Genomic DNA, 19,907 nt, shown 5'->3' with positions numbered 1-19,907 from the left:
CTGACTTGCCTAGTTAAATAAAAGGTAAAATAAAAGTGTAAGTCGCTCTGGATAAGAGCGTCTGCTAAATGACTTAAATGTAAATGTCTGGCTCACCTCTACCTCCCTCTCTGTGGTAGACTAGAATGTGTCTGTCTGGCTCACATCTACCTCCCCCTCTGTGGTAGACTAGAATGTGTCTGTCTGGCTCACTTCTTCTCCCCCTCTGTGGTAGACAAGAATGTGTCTGTCTGGCTCACCTCTACCTCCCCCTCTGTGGTAGACTAGAATGTGTCTGTCTGGCTCACCTCTACCTCCCCCTCTGTGGTAGACTAGAATGTGTCTGTCTGGCTCACCTCTTCTCCCCCTCTGTGGTAGACAAGAATGTGTCTGTCTGGCTCACCTCTACCTCCCCCTCTGTGGTAGACTAGAATGTGTCTGTCTGGCTCACCTCTTCTCCCCCTCTGTGGTAGACTAGAATGTGTCTGTCTGACTCACCTCTACCTCCCCCTCTGTGGTAGACTAGAATGTGTCTGTCTGGCTCACCTCTACCTCCCCCTCTGTGGTAGACAAGAATGTGTCTGTCTGGCTCACCTCTACCTCCCCCTCTGTGGTAGACTAGAATGTGTCTGTCTGGCTCACCTCTTCTCCCCCTCTGTGGTAGACTAGAATGTGTCTGTCTGGCTCACCTCTTCTCCCCCTCTGTGGTAGACTAGAATGTGTCTGTCTGGCTCACCTCTACCTCCCCCTCTGTGGTAGACTAGAATGTGTCTGTCTGGCTCACCTCTTCTCCCCCTCTGTGGTAGACTAGAATGTGTCTGTCTGGCTCACCTCTACCTCCCCCTCTGTGGTAGACTAGAATGTGTCTGTCTGGCTCACCTCTACCTCCCCCTCTGTGGTAGACTAGAATGTGTCTGTCTGGCTCACCTCTTCTCCCCCTCTGTGGTAGACTAGAATGTGTCTGTCTGTTTCTGGGATCTGGGAATGGGTGATTATCCAGTGGATGGTCAGAACAAGTACTTCATACCACAAATGAAAGGAAAGATGATCAAGGGGAACAAGGGAACTTTATATAAAGACTGAGCTAAACCAGATAGAGAGAGGTTGTCAGTGATCAGTCTACTGAGAAAGTCAGATGAGATGTCTCCCTGTCCTCTCTCTCCGCCCTGCAGTACCGTGTCTCTCACTCTGCTCTCTCTCCTCTCTTCTCCCTGCAGTACCGTGTCTCTCACTCTGCCCTCTCTCCGCCCTGCAGTACCGTGTCTCTCACTCTGCTCTCTCTCCTCTCTTCTCCCTGCAGTACCATGTCTCTCACTCTGCCCTCTCTCCTCTCTCCGCCCTGCAGTACCGTGTCTCTCACTCTGCTCTCTCTCCTCTCTTCTCCCTGCAGTACCGTGTCTCTCACTCTGCTCTCTCGCCTCTCTTCTCCCTGCAGTACCGTGTCTCTCACTCTGCCCTCTCTCCTCTCTTCTCCCTGCAGTACCGTGTCTCTCACTCTGCTCTCTCTCCTCTCTTCTCCCTGCAGTACCGTGTCTCTCACTCTGCCCTCTCTCCTCTCTTCTCCCTGCAGTACCGTGTCTCACTCTGCCCTCTCTCCTCTCTTCTCCCTGCAGTACCGTGTCTCTCACTCTGCCCTCTCGCCTCTCTTCTCCCTGCAGTACCGTGTCTCTCACTCTGCCCTCTCCCCTCTCTTCTCCCTGCAGTACCGTGTCTCTCACTCTGCCCTCTCTCCTCTCTTCTCCCTGCAGTACCGTGTCTCTCACTCTGCCCTCTCTCCTCTCTTCTCCCTGCAGTACCGTGTCTCTCACTCTGCTCTCTCTCCTCTCTCCTCCTTGCTGTACCGTGTCTCTTACTCTGCCCTCTCCCCTCTCTTCTCCCTGCAGTACCGTGTCTCTCACTCTGCTCTCTCTCCTCTCTTCTCCCTGCAGTACCGTGTCTCTCTCTCTCCTCTCTTCTCCCTGCAGTACCGTGTCTCTCACTCTGCTCTCTCCCCTCTCTTCTCCCTGCAGTACCGTGTCTCTCACTCTGCTCTCTCTCCTCTCTTCTCCCTGCTGTACCGTGTCTCTCTCTCCCCTCTCTTCTCCCTGCAGTACCGTGTCTCTCACTCTGCCCTCTCTCCTCTCTCCTTCCTGCAGTACCGTGTCTCTCACTCTGCTCTCTCTCCTCTCTTCTCCCTGCAGTACCGTGTCTCTCTCTCTCCTCTCTTCTCCCTGCAGTACCGTGTCTCTCACTCTGCTCTCTCTCCTCTCTTCTCCCTGCAGTACCGTGTCTCTCTCTCTCCTCTCTTCTCCCTGCAGTACCGTGTCTCTCTCTCTCCTCTCTCCTCCCTGCTGTACCGTGTCTCTTACTCTGCCCTCTCCCCTCTCTTCTCCCTGCAGTACCGTGTCTCTCACTCTGCCCTCTCTCCTCTCTTCTCCCTGCAGTACCGTGTCTCTCACTCTGCTCTCTCTCCTCTCTCCTCCTTGCTGTACCGTGTCTCTTACTCTGCCCTCTCCCCTCTCTTCTCCCTGCAGTACCGTGTCTCTCACTCTGTCCTCTCCCCTCTCTTCTCCCTGCAGTACCGTGTCTCTCACTCTGCTCTCTCTCCTCTCTTCTCCCTGCAGTACCGTGTCTCTCTCTCTCCTCTCTTCTCCCTGCAGTACCGTGTCTCTCACTCTGCTCTCTCTCCTCTCTTCTCCCTGCAGTACCGTGTCTCTCACTCTGCTCTCTCTCCTCCTTGCTGTACCGTGTGTCTCACTCTGCCCTCTCTCCTCTCTCCTTCCTGCTGTACCGTGTCTCTCACTCTGCCCTCTCTCCTCCCTGCTGTACTGTGTCTCTCACTCTGCCCTCTCTCCTCTCTTCTCCCTGCAGTACCGTGTCTCTCACTCTGCTCTCTCTCCTCCTTGCTGTACCGTGTGTCTCACTCTGCCCTCTCTCCTCTCTCCTTCCTGCTGTACCGTGTCTCTCACTCTGCCCTCTCTCCTCTCTCCTCCCTGCAGTACCGTGTCTCACTCTGCTCTCTCTCCTTCCTGCTGTACCGTGTGTCTCACTCTCCTCTCTGCTGTACCGTGTGTCTCTCTCCTCTCTCCTTCCTGCTGTACCGTGTCTCACTCTGCTCTCTCCTCCCTGCTGTACCGTGTGTCTCTCTGCTCTCTCGCCTCTCTCCTTCCTGCTGTACCGTGTCTCACTCTGCTCTCTCCTCCCTGCTGTACCGTGTGTCTCACTCTGCTCTCTCTCCTCTCTCCTTCCTGCTGTACCGTGTGTCTCACTCTGCTCTCCTTCCTGCTGTACCGTGTGTCTCTCTGCTGTCTCTCCTCTCTCCTCCCTGCTGTACCGTGTGTCTCTCTCCTCTCTCCTTCCTGCTGTACCGTGTGTCTCTCTGCTGTCTCTCCTCTCTCCTCCCTGCTGTACCGTGTGTCTCTCTGCTCTCTCTCCTCTCTCCTTCCTGCTGTACCGTGTCTCACTTTGCTCTCTCTCCTCTCTCCTTCCTGCTGTACCGTGTGTCTCACTCTGCTCTCTCTCCTCTCTCCTTCCTGCTGTACCGTGTGTCTCACTCTGCTCTCTCTCCTTCCTGCTGTACCGTGTGTCTCACTCTGCTCTCCTTCCTGCTGTACCGTGTGTCTCTCTGCTGTCTCTCCTCTCTCCTCCCTGCTGTACCGTGTGTCTCTCTCCTCTCTCCTTCCTGCTGTACCGTGTGTCTCTCTGCTGTCTCTCCTCTCTCCTTCCTGCTGTACCGTGTTTCTCTCTGCTGTCTCTCCTCTCTCCTCCCTGCTGTACCGTGTGTCTCTCTGCTCTCTCGCCTCTCTCCTTCCTGCTGTACCGTGTGTCTCTCTCCTCTCTCCTCCCTGCTGTACCGTGTGTCTCTCTGCTGTCTCTCCTCTCTCCTCCCTGCTGTACCGTGTGTCTCTCTGCTCTCTCGCCTCTCTCCTTCCTGCTGTACCGTGTGTCTCTCTCCTCTCTCCTCCCTGCTGTACCATGTGTCTCTCTGCTGTCTCTCCTCTCTCCTTCCTGCTGTACCGTGTGTCACTCTGCTCTCTCTCCTCTCTCCTTCCTGCTGTACCGTGTGTCTCTCTGCGCTCTCTCCTCTCTCCTTCCTGCTGTACCGTGTGTCTCTCTGCTCTCTCTCCTCCCTGCTGTATCGTGTGTCTCTCTGCTCTCTCTCCTCTCTCCTTCCTGCTGTACCGTGTGTCACTCTGCTCTCTCTCCTCTCTCCTTCCTGCTGTACCGTGTGTCTCTCTCCTCTCTCCTCTCTCCTCCCTGCTGTACCGTGTCTCACTCTGCTCTCTCTCCTCTCTCCTTCCTGCTGTACCGTGTGTCTCTCTGCTCTCTCTCCTCTCTCCTTCCTGCTGTACCGTGTGTCTCTCTGCTCTCTCTCCTCTCTCCTTCCTGCTGTACCGTGTGTCTCTCTGCTCTCTCTCCTCTCTCCTTCCTGCTGTACCGTGTGTCACTCTGCTCTCTCTCCTCTCTCCTTCCTGCTGTACCGTGTGTCTCTCTCCTCTCTCCTCTCTCCTCCCTGCTGTACCGTGTCTCACTCTGCTCTCTCTCCTCTCTCCTTCCTGCTGTACCGTGTGTCACTCTGCTGTCTCTCCTCTCTCCTCCCTGCTGTACCGTGTCTCACTCTGCTCTCTCTCCTTCCTGCTGTACCGTGTGTCTCTCTGCTCTCTCTCCTCTCTCCTCCCTGCTGTACCGTGTCTCACTCTGCTCTCTCTCCTTCCTGCTGTACCGTGTGTCTCTCTCCTCTCTTCTCCCTGCTGTACCGTGTGTCACTCTGCTCTCTCTCCTCTCTCCTTCCTGCTGTACCGTGTCTCTCTCTCCTCTCTCCTCCCTTCTGTACCGTGTGTCTCTCTGCTCTCTCTCCTCTCTCATTCCTGCTGTACCGTGTGTCTCTCTCCTCTCTCCTCCCTGCAGTACCGTGTCTCACTCTGCTCTCTCTCCTCCCTGCTGTACCGTGTGTCTCACTCTGCTCTCTCTCCTCTCTCCTCCCTGCTGTACCGTGTGTCTCTCTGCTCTCTCGCCTCTCTCCTTCCTGCTGTACCGTGTCTCACTCTGCTCTCTCTCCTCTCTCCTCCCTGCTGTATCGTGTGTCTCTCTGCTCTCTCTCCTCTCTCCTCCCTGCTGTACCGTGTGTCTCTCTGCTGTCTCTCCTCTCTCCTTCCTGCTGTACCGTGTGTCTCTCTGCTGTCTCTCCTCTCTCCTTCCTGCTGTACCGTGTGTCTCTGCTGTCTCTCCTCTCTCCTTCCTGCTGTATCGTGTGTCTCTCTCCTCTCTCCTCCCTGCTGTACCGTGTCTCACTCTGCTCTCTCTCCTTCCTGCTGTACCGTGTGTCTCTCTGCTCTCTCTCCTCTCTCCTTCCTGCTGTACCGTGTGTCACTCTGCTCTCTCCTTCCTGCTGTACCGTGTGTCTCTCTGCTCTCTCTCCTCTCTCCTTCCTGCTGTACCGTGTGTCTCTCTGCTCTCTCTCCTCTCTCCTCCCTGCTGTACCGTGTCTCACTCTGCTCTCTCTCCTTCCTGCTGTACCGTGTGTCTCTCTCCTCTCTCCTCCCTCCTCCCTGCTGTACCGTGTGTCTCTCTGCGCTCTCTCCTCTCTCCTTCCTGCTGTACCGTGTGTCACTCTGCTCTCTCTCCTCTCTCCTTCCTGCTGTATCGTGTGTCTCTCTGCTCTCTCTCCTCTCTCCTCCCTGCTGTACCGTGTGTCTCTCTGCGCTCTCTCCTCTCTCCTTCCTGCTGTACCGTGTGTCTCTCTGCTCTCTCTCCTCCCTGCTGTATCGTGTGTCTCTCTGCTCTCTCTCCTCTCTCCTTCCTGCTGTACCGTGTGTCACTCTGCTCTCTCTCCTCCCTGCTGTATCGTGTGTCTCTCTGCTGTCTCTCCTCTCTCCTCCCTGCTGTACCGTGTCTCACTCTGCTCTCTCTCCTTCCTGCTGTACCGTGTGTCTCTCTGCTCTCTCTCCTCTCTCCTTCCTGCTGTACCGTGTCTCACTCTGCTCTCTCTCCTCCCTGCTGTACCGTGTGTCACTCTGCTCTCTCTCCTCTCTCCTTCCTGCTGTACCGTGTGTCACTCTGCTCTCTCTCCTCTCTCCTCCCTGCTGTACCGTGTGTCTCTCTGCTCTCTCTCCTCTCTCCTTCCTGCTGTACCGTGTGTCACTCTGCTCTCTCTCCTCTCTCCTTCCTGCTGTACCGTGTGTCTCTCTGCTCTCTCTCCTCTCTCCTTCCTGCTGTACCGTGTGTCTCTCTGCTCTCTCGCCTCTCTCCTCCCTGCTGTACCGTGTCTCACTCTGCTCTCTCTCCTCCCTGCTGTACCGTGTGTCTCTCTCCTCTCTCCTCCCTGATGTACCGTGTGTCACTCTGCTCTCTCTCCTCCCTGATGTACCGTGTGTCACTCTGCTCTCTCTGCTCTCTCTCCTCCCTGATGTACCGTGTGTCACTGCTCTCTCTGCTCTCTCTCCTCTCTCCTCCCTGATGTACCGTGTGTCACTCTGCTCTCTCTGCTCTCTCTCCTCCCTGATGTACCGTGTGTCACTCTGCTCTCTCTGCTCTCTCTCCTCCCTGATGTACCGTGTGTCACTCTGCTCTCTCTGCTCTCTCTCCTCCCTGATGTACCGTGTGTCACTCTGCTCTCTCTCCTCTCTCTCCTCCCTGATGTACCGTGTGTCACTCTGCTCTCTCTCCTCTCTCTCCTCCCTGATGTACCGTGTGTCACTCTGCTCTCTCTGCTCTCTCTCCTCCCTGATGTACCGTGTGTCACTCTGCTCTCTCTCCTCTCTCCTTCCTGCTGTACCGTGTGTCTCTCTCCTCTCTCCTCCCTGCTGTACCGTGTGTCTCTCTCCTCTCTCCTCTCTCCTCCCTGCTGTATCGTGTGTCTCTCTGCTCTCTCTCCTCTCTCCTTCCTGCTGTACCGTGTGTCTCTCTCCTCTCTCCTCCCTGCTGTACCGTGTGTCTCTCTCCTCTCTCCTCCCTGCTGTATCGTGTGTCTCTCTGCTCTCTCTCCTCTCTCCTTCCTGCTGTACCGTGTGTCACTCTGCTCTCTCTCCTCTCTCCTTCCTGCTGTACCGTGTCTCACTCTGCTCTCTCTCCTCTCTCCTCCCTGATGTACCGTGTGTCACTCTGCTCTCTCTCCTCTCTCCTTCCTGCTGTACCGTGTCTCACTCTGCTCTCTCTCCTCCCTGCTGTACCGTGTGTCTCACTCTGCTCTCTCTCCTCTCTCCTTCCTGCTGTACCGTGTGTCTCTCTGCTCTCTCTCCTCTCTCCTCCCTGCTGTACCGTGTCTCTCTCTGCTCTCTCGCCTCTCTCCTTCCTGCTGTACCGTGTGTCTCTCTGCTCTCTCTCCTCTCTCCTTCCTGCTGTACCGTGTGTCTCTCTCCTCTCTCCTCCCTGCTGTATCGTGTGTCTCTCTGCTCTCTCTCCTCTCTCCTTCCTGCTGTACCGTGTGTCTCTCTGCTCTCTCTCCTCCCTGCTGTATCGTGTGTCTCTCTGCTCTCTCTCCTCTCTCCTTCCTGCTGTACCGTGTGTCTCTCTGCTCTCTCTCCTCTCTCCTCCCTGCTGTACCGTGTCTCACTCTGCTCTCTCTCCTCCCTGCTGTACCGTGTGTCTCTCTCCTCTCTCCTCCCTGCTGTATCGTGTGTCTCTCTGCTCTCTCTCCTCTCTCCTTCCTGCTGTACCGTGTGTCTCTCTGCTCTCTCTCCTCCCTGCTGTATCGTGTGTCTCTCTGCTCTCTCTCCTCTCTCCTTCCTGCTGTACCGTGTGTCTCTCTGCTCTCTCTCCTCTCTCCTCCCTGCTGTACCGTGTCTCTCTCTCCTCTCTCCTTCCTGCTGTACCGTGTGTCTCTCTGCTGTCTCTCCTCTCTCCTTCCTGCTGTATCGTGTGTCTCTCTGCGCTCTCTTCTCTCTCCTCCCTGCTGTACCGTGTGTCTCTCTCCTCTCTCCTTCCTGCTGTATCGTGTGTCTCTCTGCTCTCTCTCCTCTCTCCTCCCTGCTGTACCGTGTGTCTCACTCTGCTCTCTCCTTCCTGCTGTACCGTGTGTCTCACTCTGCTCTCTCTCCCTTTCTTCTCCCTGCAGTACCGTGTGGAGTCCATGATGCTGCGTGTGGCCAAGCCCATGAACTACATCCCCGTTACGCCCAGCATACAACAGAGAGCCCAGCAGAGGGCGCCACAGGGCATCCCGCTGGTCATGGAGCCTGAGTCGCGCTTCTACAGCAACTCTGTGGTGGTGCTGGACTTCCAGTCGCTCTACCCCTCCATCGTCATCGCCTACAACTACTGCTACTCTACCTGCCTGGGCCACGTGGAGAGCATGGGAACGTAAGGGACAACACCTAGATAGAGAGAGACACACACGAAGCATGCATGCACGCTTACACGCCACACGTTCTTATCATTCTGATAGGTTGCGATGTGAGTCGAGGTACAGCGACCAACCACTGTGAGTTGTTTCAGGGCCGATGAGTTTAAGTTTGGCTGCACCTCCCTGAGGGTTCCCCCTGAGCTCCTCTATCAACTCCGCAATGACATCACCGTCTCTCCCAACGGCATCGCCTTTGTCAAGGTACAACTAGTCCTCTGATACTGTCATGTGATTAACATTCACATCGGCGGATTTTGACCGAACAAACAACAAACTATCATGGCTCTTCTAAGACGGAACTGTGCGTGTGTGTCCTCTCCGTCCAGCCCACGGTGAGGAAGGGGGTCCTGCCCAGCATGTTGGAGGAGATACTGAACACGCGGTCCATGGTGAAGCGTTCCATGAAGACCTACAAGCAGGATAAGACCTTGATGAGGCTGCTGGACGCCAGGCAGCTGGGACTCAAGCTCATCGCCAACGTCACCTTCGGCTATGCCGCCGCCAACTGCTCTGGACGCATGCCCAGCGTAGAGGTGAGGGCCTGGGGTTCACACACACTGTCTGCCACACTCACCAAAATCTGACTGTTTACTGTTTGTCTCCTGTTGTTGTTTGTAACGTTTGAGCTGTGAAAATCATTTCCTCTTAAAAGGATAATATACACAGAGGTCAGTTTTTATTAGGTACACCCATCTAGTACCTATCTAGAGTCGGACCCCCCTTTGTAGGAAAACATTCCCTACACCACCGCCACCAGCCTGTACCGTTGACACCAGGCAGGATGGGGTCATGAACTGATGCTGCTTACGCCAAATCCTGACTCTGCCATCAGCATGACTCAACAGGAACCAAGATATGTCGGACCAGGCAATGTTTTTCCACTCCTCAATTGTCCAGTGTTGGTGATGGCGTGCCCACTAGAGCGGCTTCTTGTTTTTAGCTGATAGTAGTGGAACACAGGTGGTCGTCTGCTGCAATAGCCCATCCGTGACAAGGACCGACGAGTTGTGTGTTCTGAGAAGCTGTTCTGCACACCACTGTTGTACTGCGCCATTTTTTTGCCAGTTTGTGGCCCGCCTGTTAGCTTGCACGATTCTTGCCTTTCTCCTTCAACCTTTCATAAACAAACTGTTTTCACCCACAGGACTGCCGCTGACTGGATGTTTATTGTTTATTGCACCATTCTCTGTAAACCCCTAGACAGTGTCGTGCGTGAAAAGCCCAGGAGGCCAGACGTTTCTGAGAAACTGACGATTATACCACGCTCAAAGTCACTTAGGTAACTTGTTCTGCCCATTCTAACATTCAATCGAACAGTAACTGAATGCCTCGATGCCTGCTTTATATAGCAAGTCACGGAGCGAACCATTTTCGTGAATGGGGTGGTGTACCTAATAAACTGGCCTCAGTGTAATCAATCTAAATCACTGTTCCTAAAGTCAACATGATACAGTTTCTGTCTCATTTTCTTTTCCCTCCCATCACTTGTTAGCTGGGTTTGTATTAACCTTGGCTGAAAGCTTTTTTTCACATGGTTATCTTTTCCCCTGTACGCTGTCGTTAGGTTGGTGACAGTATTGTCCACAAGGCCAGGGAGACCCTGGAGAGAGCCATCAAGCTGGTCAACGACACCAAGAAATGGGGAGCCCACGTTGTGTACGGTGACACAGACAGGTAAGGGATGAGATTTAGAGAATGAATCCTCAGATATTGTATCGTCTGGTTTTTCTGACTCTTCTCTTACTCTCTGCTTGTCTCTTTTAGCATGTTTGTCCTGCTAAAGGGAGCAACTAAAGAGCAGGCTTTCAAGATCGGCAACGAGATCGCAGAGGCAGTGACTGCTACCAACCCTAAACCTGTCAAGCTGAAGTTTGAGAAGGTACAGTCTCAGCTCAGTATGAAGTGTCTAGACTGGCTGGCTGTGTCAGTCTATTTACAGTGTGTCTTATTCAATCAACAGCCCTCACAACCCGGATTTGCTACTACTCAGTGTGAATTAGGTTTCATTGACATTGTGTGTGGTATTTGTTTGAGTCTGTGCATTAATTACAGAACCATTACTTTAATCGTGTGTGTGTGTGTGTGTGTGTGTGTGTGTGTGTGTGTGTGTGTGTGTGTGTGTGTGTGTGTGTGTGTGTGTGTGTGTGTGTGTGTGTGTGTGTGTGAGATCCCAGGTGTACCTGCCGTGCGTGCTCCAGACAAAGAAGCGCTACGTGGGCTACATGTACGAGAGCCTGGACCAGAAGGACCCCGTGTTCCACGCCAAGGGGATCGAAACAGTGCGCCGAGACGGATGCCCTGCTGTTTCCAAGGTAACCGGCAACATTTGACTATTTCTGCCTGCTCTCTCACTCTGTCTACACCCTTCACTGTCACGCCAGAGGTATATTAGCAGCCCGTGCTCAGACTAATACACAGATAGGAATGGGAGAAAGGATTTATATTTAAAACAGTCCTTGCCTGAACATGTTCTATGGTAGCATAGTCAGCCTGGTCGATGTATAGAATATAGACTGGTTTTGGACCTCCCCGTCTCCCTAGATTTTGGAGCGTTCCATCAAGCTGCTGTTTGAGACGCGGGACATCAGCCAGGTGAAGCAGTTTGTGCAGCGTCAGTGTGGGAAGGTGCTGGAGGCCAAGGCCAGCATGCAGGACCTGACCTTCGCTAAGGAGTACAGGGGCAGGAGCTCCTACTGGCCAGGGACCTGCGTCCCTGCTCTGGAGCTCACCAGGTACACCAACAACACGCCGCCTGAGGGGAGGGTGGTCCTAGTGTTTATGACATGATACTGTCTGAATTACTGTAACAGTAGCATCAGTGACAAATATTGTGTGTGGGCCGACGTGTGACCTCCCTCTCGTCTGCCTGCTTGCTCTTTGTGAAGCCACTTACTGATTTCCCAGAATGCCCATTGTCTGCCTGCACTACAACCGGCCTAGCTCAGTGTACTGTACCTGAGACAGTTGCTTAGCAACCCAGCCCTAATGGGTGGAAAAATATAATTTCAGATGGTTTAAGCGGGGAATATTCAGTGTGATTCATGAAGATTAGCTATGACAATTTATTACAGTCATTCATCTTGCTGGAGTACAAAACAAGGAATCAAATGCATAATGTTTAATTCATATATTTTCCCTGTTGAAGAAAATTATACAAATGTGATCATTTTAAAATCTGAATACTGCATGTGTGGTACACCACAATATGGATATAACTGCACATATCTGGGGTGCTGGATAAGCAGGAACCAGCCATTTCTTTACTGTCTTGACCCCCCCCCCTCAGGCGTATGATGGCCTATGACCGGCGCCTGGAGCCGCGGGCGGGCGAGAGGGTGCCCTACGTGATTGTGTACGGGACGCCGGGTGTGCCCCTCATCCAGCTGGTGCGGCGGCCCTTAGAGGTGCTGCAGGACCCGAGTCTGCGCCTCAACGCCACCTACTACATTACCAAGCAGATCCTGCCCCCGCTGCAGCGCATCTTCCAGCTCATCGGCGTGGACGTGCTGAGCTGGTACCAGGAAATCCCCAGGGTGAGGTTATGAAGGGGTGGGCCATCTGCTCTAAAAGTTACTTACTGGGATTCATTAAACTGATGGACTGATTAAACTATTGATTTATTGATGTTTGTTGACACACACAGACATAATGATTTTGAAAGCTTTGTCCAGACTGTAGTGCAGACGGACAACAAAAGAAAAAAGGGCTACATGTCAGAAATCGAATGAGACTCATCCAATGACATTGTGCCCAAGTCATTTAGAGGCACTGCCTTTTTGAGATGCCAACGCTGCCATCTAGTGGTGAAGTGTGTATAGGACATGCTCATTTCATACTGTTGTCTTGGTAGCCTGCTTCAGACTAAAGCACAAAGGGACATAGCTCTTAGAGGATAAAACAGTGTCTGCTCTGTCAAATAGTGAATGACAGTCTTGATGATAACTACATTTATGTGATTGATGACCACTTTTCTATTATAGTCCAGCCCATAGCTCGAAACATATACTCTCTGTTCAGGTCCAGAAGGCATCGTGCTCCACGGTGGCTGAGAGGAAGGGGACCATCTCCCAGTACTTCACCACGCTGCACTGTCCTGTGTGTGACGAGCTTACCCAGCTAGGGGTGTGTACCAGCTGCCGGGGCGAGCCCCAACGCGTGGCCATCACTCTCTACCAGGACATGCGGCTGTGGGAGAGCCAGCAAGATCAGCTGCTACAGGTTAGCGGTCAGGGGGCAGGACATCATTGGGAAGCTACCACAGGCTGCAGATATGTTAAAGCTCATTTTAGTTTTTCTAAAAAGATATTTAGAGTAGAGTGAGAGAGCTAAGCTTAGAATTGTATTTTTAACACTGTGGTGTAATATTACAGGGATAGGTCACTGGTTGGTGAAGATCTGTAGATAGAACAAGCTTTAACGATTCATTAGTGTTTAAACTCCATTAACCAGCCTCCTGTTTTCCATTGGTCCAGATCTGTAGGAACTGTAGTGGCAGTGTGGAGCGGCAGGTTCTGTGTGTGTCTCTGGACTGTCCTGTGCTCTACAAGCTGTCCCGGATCAACAGACAGCTCTCCAAGGTGCCCTACCTCCGGCAGCTCCTGGAGCAGTTCTGATTCTGAACACGTTCTGGCCCACTGCTCTGCTATTCTGGTGCTAAACCAACGCGGTCTCATCCAGCTCAGTGTTTCCTTGTCTTTTCCTTTAAATGGTGCTTTGATTTGTTCTCACTCGCTCAGTTTTCATTAGCTGCTATTGGTTGGTTGTGCGTGAAGCTGATGCTTTTTCTTCAGATGGTCTCGTCTGTATCATAACGATGGCATTGACTCTGATCGAAGAGGACCTTACCGTTTTATTCTGTACTCGCTGTAGCAATTTGTAAATGCAAGACTTGTAAGTCTGAACGGTATTCCTAAGGAGCTCCCGACGATGCGAAGATTGACTAAAGAAACCACTGTTTAACTTAATTTCCCTTTTTATATCAAATAAATTTTATAAATAGTTATTGTACAGTACCCATCTGAATTCTCTCTGTGCATCAGCATTAAAAAAGGAAAGCTCTAATCACAGTGGACAAATCAACTAGCTAGTTTTTATCCATTCTGTTTGTGTGCCATGGTAATACGTTTTTTTCCGCCTCGATTGTATTTATGTCCATTTTGGCAAAGCATTATCCTTATACTCCGATGCCTATCAAAAGAGGAAAGGGAGTATTCATTTCAGTTTTTACTTCTGGGACTGTTGCAATACTGTATTTTGATAATTTATGGCAAGAGTATATTATTTCCTTAAGCTTCTTTTTTTTACTGCTTTCTCCATGTTAACAGCATATTTCATCTAACCATGTCGAGATGGATTCTATTGTTTCCCAAAACAACTATACACAGGATCTGTGGATTTGTATAAATGTAAAAACAAAAATATGAAGGAAATGTTTTTTTCATTTTTAATGGACATTGCTGTGGGTGCAGGTTGAAGATTGGTTTAATAAAACTCCATGTATTAGTATTTTGTCATGGTTGTGATTTTAATTGTTTTAATAGAACAATTCAGAGATTGATCAAGTTATTAGCACAAAGATCACACATCTGAATGAAAAACTACGACTGATCACTGCACAACACTTTTTCTAGAGTATTTTTTTGTTTCGGAAAACAAACTTGATTCAAAGGTCTGACAAAAACATAATTCATTATCAGGCCACATTGGTGGTTAACTGCTGATAATTCACATTTTACTAAATATGAATGACAAAGAAAATGACATCCAAGATATCTAAAGGAACCTATTTTCAGTGTTACGTTGGTGATTCTTCAGTATTCCTACTTTTATCATTCATTACTAGCAACCGTTTCCCCCTAAACACAGCCTCAAATAAAGTAGTAGACATAAGCTGTGGGGTAAGTCACATTGCACTGTAGATCTGTCGTATCAAACATTTTGGGCTCTATTCAACCCGTATCGCGTTAAATTTAAAGGCAATGTTCCCGCGTAAGCGAAGGCTGCATTCACGGTAAACGCTGCATATGTCGGCACAATCGGAAATGACCTTTACATTTCTATTGCGCAATCTGTAAAGCTTTAGCGATCCAGATTAAATAGAGCCCTTACATGTGAGTGTTAACAAGCTAAAGAAGCACATGACAAACAACCAGACATTAACAAACAAGTTTCTCTCGAGAGGGAGACATGGCTCTTGTAGAATACTAATATATGAAATACTTATTGTAATGTCTTTACAGCACTCATGGTGCATCACACCCAGACTAGAGCCCCTAGGCGTGATTCATTCCGATTGCACTTCGTGACTGCCATTAAAAAGGTAATTTCCGATTTAGCTGAAATACGCAGCATTTACTGTGATTGCGGTCTCCGCGAACGAGGGAACAATGCCTTTAAAAGGACCATTGCGGACAAAGCGCAATTGGATTGAATCCTGTCTTTACCGCTGATCGGATTGAATCCCAGGTTTAGGGCTCTTCAATTTGTATCGCTGAAGCGTTACAGATTGCGCACTAGAAATGTAAAAGAGCTGACTTATGCAGCGTTTACCGTGAATGTATTCTCTGATAATGCGGGAACATTGCCTTTAAATTTCAATCACGCTGAATTTCCGCGATATGGTTTGAAAAGCCCCTAGTCCCTCTTTTCCCGGTCCAGGGAAAGCAGCATTTTCTGTCCGGGTGAGTCCCCCAGCAGAGCGGGAGAGTCTGAAAAAGAGGTCCCAACTGTGGGCTCTAGGGACTGGGCAGTAGAGGGGACAGATGTGGCACTGATGTCGCCTGATGTCCCCGTAACATCAGGTGGTGGGAGCCCTTTGTTAGGAGATGACAACGCTTTATTAGGAGATAAAGAGAGCGCTTTATTAGGAGATAACAAGAGCGCTTTACTATGAGATAACAATGCTTTATTCGGAGAGTTTATAAGGCTGGCGTCATCCATCTCGATTACCTCAAAGTCAGCGTCATTCCACTGGTCTGCCTCGTCATCCTCCTGCTGCTCCTCTTCCTCGTCATTGGCTCCTGAGTCCAGCAGGCCTTGGCGGTACTCACTGTCGTCGGGCTCCTTGCGGCCCCTGATGCGGGGTGTCCTGCTGGGGCCGCTGGGGGACGAGGCCAGCCAGAACATGAAGGGGAAGAGGATGGAGGTGATTGTGGCGGTGGCCAGGGTCAGGTACATCAACAGGGGGTGACCATGGATCCTCCCCAGCAGGAACCCCATCAGAGCGGGCAGGACCATCTCCCCCAGGGCCGCCCCCACCACGAAAACCGCCGCCGCGCGCCCTGTCACTGTGGTGTACTGCTCCACCCAGGAGATCCCACTGGGGAAAGTGGTCGACATTGAGGCACCATAGACACCAGTGCAGATCCACAGGGCCACCCTGTTACTGCTGAAGAGGGTGAGGAACAGGGAGGACAGGGTGCAGCCCACCAGGCTCAGTAGGATCATGGTGCCTGGGTGCATGCAGGACACAAAGAAGATGGCCAGGCCCCGGCCGGCAGCGAACATCCCCCAGAACAGGGAGTTGAGCCCTGCTGCCTGGGCCTCGTCCATATGGATATAATCCTTAGCATATGTGAAGATAAAGGAGCCGTACGCCACCTCGGCCCCCACGTACCAGAAGAAGAAGACAAAGAGCATGGCGATGAGTGCGTTGTGATGCTTGGACACCAGGTGCTTCCCTGAGGGGGTCTGGGCCCTGCCCTGAGAGGGCCTGTGGCGGGCGTAGAGGATGAAGAAGAGGAGGGAGATTAACAGGATGAAACCACTGATCACAATGTAGGCCCACATGGACTTGAGGGTGCTGCTACTGAGGACATAGCATTTGGGTATATTAGGGGACTGTGTTTGGGACACATTGTTTGTGACAGGCGGGGAGGTGGATGTTACCGGTGGGGAGGTGGATGTTACCGGCGGTGCTGCCATGCTACCGTTCGAAGCCACATCCAGCTCCAAGTCTGTTCCAAAGAGCAGCTTGGCGATGATGGGCGAGACGAAGGCCCCTGCGGCGAAGCTGAAGTGCAAGGCCTGCAAGTGCGAGCCAGCCTGATCTCCCCACGTCTGCAAGATCAGGACATTACCACCTGCCAGAGAGGACAGCAAACGGCATCAGAGGCATTCACTAAGGACCATGTCTTGTACTGTGCAGTAAGTAGGTAACCATTTACTATATTAAAGATAGATTGTCTGTTCCTACCTGTATCTAGAAAGCCCATAGAAACTCCAATACTGGACATCAGAGCAGTGAGGAGAAGGGCCGTCTTACAGAAAGGGATTGCAAACATCCCAAATGCTGTGACCAACATGGAAAGGCCTGTGATGAAAATACAGTGTTATACAGTGCACCATGCACTGTGGGAAAAGGCAATGAACACCCACAAAACACAACCTACAGCATTCTTTGATAAACATAGGTGATGCATTTACAGTAAGGCTTTGTGCATACTGTGTAGGCTAATATATATGGAGCAAAAATATAAAACGCAACAATTTCAATGATTTTACTGAGTTACAGTTCATAGAAGGAAATCAGTCAATTGAAATAAATGTATAAGGTCCTAACTTATGGTTCTCTCATGACTGGGCATATGGTCTGCGGTTGAGGCCGGTTGGACGTACTGCCAAGTTCTTTCTAATGACATTGGAGGCGGCTTATGGTAGCGAAATTAACATTCAATTCTCTGGAAACAGCTCTATTGGTCATTCCTGCAGTCAGGCTGCCAACTCCACACTCAATCAAAACTTGAGACATCTGTGGCATTGTGTTGTGTGACAACTGCACATTTTAGAGTGGCCTTGTATTGTCCCCAGCACAATGTGCACCATTCTGGCGTGGTCTACATGTGTAACCACGTCAGCCCTGAGGAGTATTTCTGTCTGTAATAAAGCCCTTTTGTGGGGAAAACAAACATTCTGATTGGCCCACCCATGGCTGCACCACTGCCCAATCATGTGAAATCCATAGATTAGGGCCTAATGAATTTATTTCAATTGACTGATTTCCTCATATGAACTGTAATTCAGTAAAATATTTGAAATTGTTGAATGTTGCATTTATATTTTTGTTCAGTACAGCTTCTTGATATGCAACACCTGTCAGGTGGATGGATAATCTTGGCAAATAAGAAATGCTCACTAACAGGGATGTAAACAAATTTGTGCACAGAATTTAGGAGAAATAAGTGTATATGGAACATTTCTGGGATCTTTTATTTCAGCTCATGAAACCAACAATTTACATGTTGCGTTTATATTTTTGTTCAGTATTATAATAATAATAAATGCCACTAGGCAGATGCTTTTATCCAAAGTGACTTACAATAATGCATGCATACATTTTTCATATGGGTGGCCCTGGCGAACCAACAATCGCTGCATTGTAAGCACCATGCCCTACCAACTGAGCCATATGGGACCACAAACCTTGGAGCTTAAATATAATGGGAGTTTTTTTGCCAACGGACATCATTTATTTGTGGTTTGAGTTGATGTATATTTGAGTCTGTTAGACATACCCAGCAGAAGAAGGCTGTTCATGCAGTCAAAGAGAATCCCGGACAACACAGAGCCGCCTATATAGCCCATCGAGCGGCCTACGAAGATGTAGGAGATGTTGCTGATGTCCTGGTTGACATTGATGGCCAGGTCTTGAAACGTGGGTCCTAAAACAGAGATACTCATCCCCTGGAACACAGAAATAATTTTTAAAAACACTTACTAGTATTGTGAAGTATAAGTAAGATACAGCCCTGCCCCTAGTGCAGTTCTCAGGCAAACATTGTTAGCATCTAGTGCCCCATCATTTTGTAGGATACATATATTTTGAACTTTGTGTGGTAACCAAAGTAAAGAAAGTAACAATGTTGTTTTCATGTCCCTTTCTAAGAAGACAGTTATTCAAAATTGTACATTTGGACAGGTGTCAGGAAGTAAAAGTTCTGAAGTTGAAGAGCCAGTTTGGCCAACTAGCTCTGTCTTATGTCAGAATTAAATGTTTATCCATGTTTATCAAATTTCGAAGTGCTCAAGGTCAAGTGTAAGCATTAAATCTACATTTTTAAGGTTAGGGTTAAGTATAGGTATTAATGCCTAACCTTAAGATTTCGTTAACTCAGAATGGTTAAGGTTGGGGATAGGCTTTAAACTAAAATCTCAAAAACAACTTTATCACTGTATTCGAACATGCATTCTTTGGCCCCAGAGTTTAGGCATTAACTCCGAATTGTTAAGGCAAGGGTTAAGGTTTGGCATAGGCTTAAAAGCCTCGCTGTGGTCGAACATGCAACCTTTGGCACCAGAATCATATGCTTACGCCCATCCCCGTCCAATGCCCTAGCAAATCCGAAACCTACTTGAACATAACAGCGCTCACTGTTGCCCATGGTGACGGGTTTTAACGTCCTCAGACATGGATGAACTTCGAATACTGACTTGTATCACGGGTGACCTGGCTGGTTTTACAGGCCTGAAATGCAAATTCTGCTCATTCAGGATATAGGCCTAACAACGCTCATTTTACCTCCACTGAAACAACCACAATCACAGAAATAATTAACTCAGTGAATGCATATTGGAAAGGCTAAATCTTATTGAATGGGAATACATACATTGACTTTGTAAAACTCATGTACAATAAGATGAAGCTTTAAACATTTAAAGACAACCTGCGATTTAGTGTTAGCGAAGATATGGGAATAGGGAAACAAAATCCGAACAATAATTTCAATTTAAACCAAAATATGCAATAAACCAGGGGAGTATTCATTATGTTCCAAAACGTTTCTTAAACGGAAGCAAACGGAACGAAACGGGGAGGAACCAACCGGTACCTGCATTTGTCCAACAGACACTCGTTTTGCTCTGTTTGGGTTTTAAACGGTAAACGGTTTCCGTAATGAATACACCTCTGGTAGAAATATAGTAGCTAATTTCAGGGCCTTGATGTTGACAAAATTGTCAAATGCAGTCCCTTCTACTTGCCTACTAGCCTAACAAGCACTCTTACCAGTCCGAGGAATGATGCACAGAGCGCCAAGGTGATGATCCAGCCGCTGCAGCCTCCAGAACCGCTGGCGCTGCTAACTCCACCGATGATTTCAACCTCACCATCGGACCCCGAATTCGAACTCTCCTTCCTCCCTTTCATTACACTCTTCACCCCTCGCATTGTGTCTTTCCTCTTGTCAAACAGAGTATGTTCTTCTTGGTCATCGTTATTATCATCCTCCTTCATTCTTGCGAAACGAACATGCTTCGTTTTCACAACAGGATCTCTGGCGGCCGAGGCAGACATGGTCGAGCTGTCAAATTATGGCTGCGCTGTATCCTGCTGGTTGGCAAGCTTGCGCCAGTGCGTTTGGTAAACAAACTGCGCGCACTTACCGTTCCTTCAACGACACTTGCTGATATATTTGCGAGTCATTCATTCATTGCATGAAGAATCGGACATGGAGAACGTTGGCTGGGTGGTAAAAGCCGTGGTTCCATATGTCAAGTGTATGACATTAATATGGACGTCAGCGTACAGGAAGTACTAGTCATATGATTTAAATTAATTCACGAATACAGCGACATCTAGCGGTCATACTAGAAATGTGAGATGTTTTCTTTA

General features: G+C 49.9%; 2 protein-coding genes across 4 annotated transcripts in view; one reads left to right on the top strand and one right to left on the bottom strand.

The window, feature by feature from the left end:
- The window catches only part of LOC120024019 (DNA polymerase zeta catalytic subunit-like), a 116,188-nt gene extending 102,384 nt beyond the window's left edge, over nt 1–13,804 (top strand). The window contains exons 23-32 of the mRNA XM_038968104.1: nt 8,012–8,256; nt 8,392–8,500; nt 8,626–8,832; nt 9,864–9,973; nt 10,064–10,178; nt 10,474–10,611; nt 10,841–11,031; nt 11,586–11,832; nt 12,317–12,517; nt 12,772–13,804. Coding sequence (XP_038824032.1) covers nt 8,012–8,256; nt 8,392–8,500; nt 8,626–8,832; nt 9,864–9,973; nt 10,064–10,178; nt 10,474–10,611; nt 10,841–11,031; nt 11,586–11,832; nt 12,317–12,517; nt 12,772–12,912 — 1,704 coding nt within the window. The 3' untranslated portion in view covers nt 12,913–13,804. The remainder of the gene's footprint in view (nt 1–8,011; nt 8,257–8,391; nt 8,501–8,625; nt 8,833–9,863; nt 9,974–10,063; nt 10,179–10,473; nt 10,612–10,840; nt 11,032–11,585; nt 11,833–12,316; nt 12,518–12,771) is intronic.
- LOC120024092 (sodium-dependent glucose transporter 1-like) lies at nt 13,748–19,810 on the bottom strand. 3 transcript variants are annotated; one of them, XM_038968225.1, is made up of 5 exons: nt 19,302–19,810; nt 17,812–17,980; nt 16,494–16,610; nt 15,248–16,380; nt 13,748–15,111 (listed from the first exon to the last, which is right to left on the bottom strand). In XM_038968225.1, the coding sequence occupies exons 1-5, from the start codon at nt 19,587–19,589 to the stop codon at nt 15,034–15,036; spliced, it is 1,785 nt and encodes a 594-aa protein (XP_038824153.1). In that variant the 5' UTR covers nt 19,590–19,810; the 3' UTR covers nt 13,748–15,033. The 3 variants fall into 3 exon arrangements, with proteins under 3 accessions (XP_038824153.1, XP_038824152.1, XP_038824151.1); XM_038968224.1 differs by having other exon boundaries at nt 13,749–15,132; XM_038968223.1 differs by having other exon boundaries at nt 13,749–16,380.
- Between the last annotated feature and the right edge of the window lie 97 nt (nt 19,811–19,907).

The sequence above is a fragment of the Salvelinus namaycush genome, chromosome 29, assembly GCF_016432855.1.
Source record: "Salvelinus namaycush isolate Seneca chromosome 29, SaNama_1.0, whole genome shotgun sequence".
Classification (NCBI taxonomy): Eukaryota; Metazoa; Chordata; class Actinopteri; order Salmoniformes; family Salmonidae; genus Salvelinus; species Salvelinus namaycush.
This window is presented reverse-complemented; position numbering and strand designations above follow the sequence as displayed.

What these genes read in the sequence shown, in the direction of transcription:
- LOC120024092 (XM_038968223.1), bottom strand. Translation starts at nt 19,589, where the DNA reads ATGTCTGCCTCGGCCGCCAGAGATCCTGTTGTGAAAACGAAGCATGTT. An exon ending in GTGCATCATTCCTCGGACTG is followed by an intron (nt 17,981 to 19,301) that starts GTAAGAGTGCTT and finishes TCTGTGTTCCAG; the next exon opens with GGGATGAGTATCTCTGTTTT. An exon ending in TATGGGCTTTCTAGATACAG is followed by an intron (nt 16,381 to 16,493) that starts GTAGGAACAGAC and finishes CCTCTCTGGCAG; the next exon opens with GTGGTAATGTCCTGATCTTG.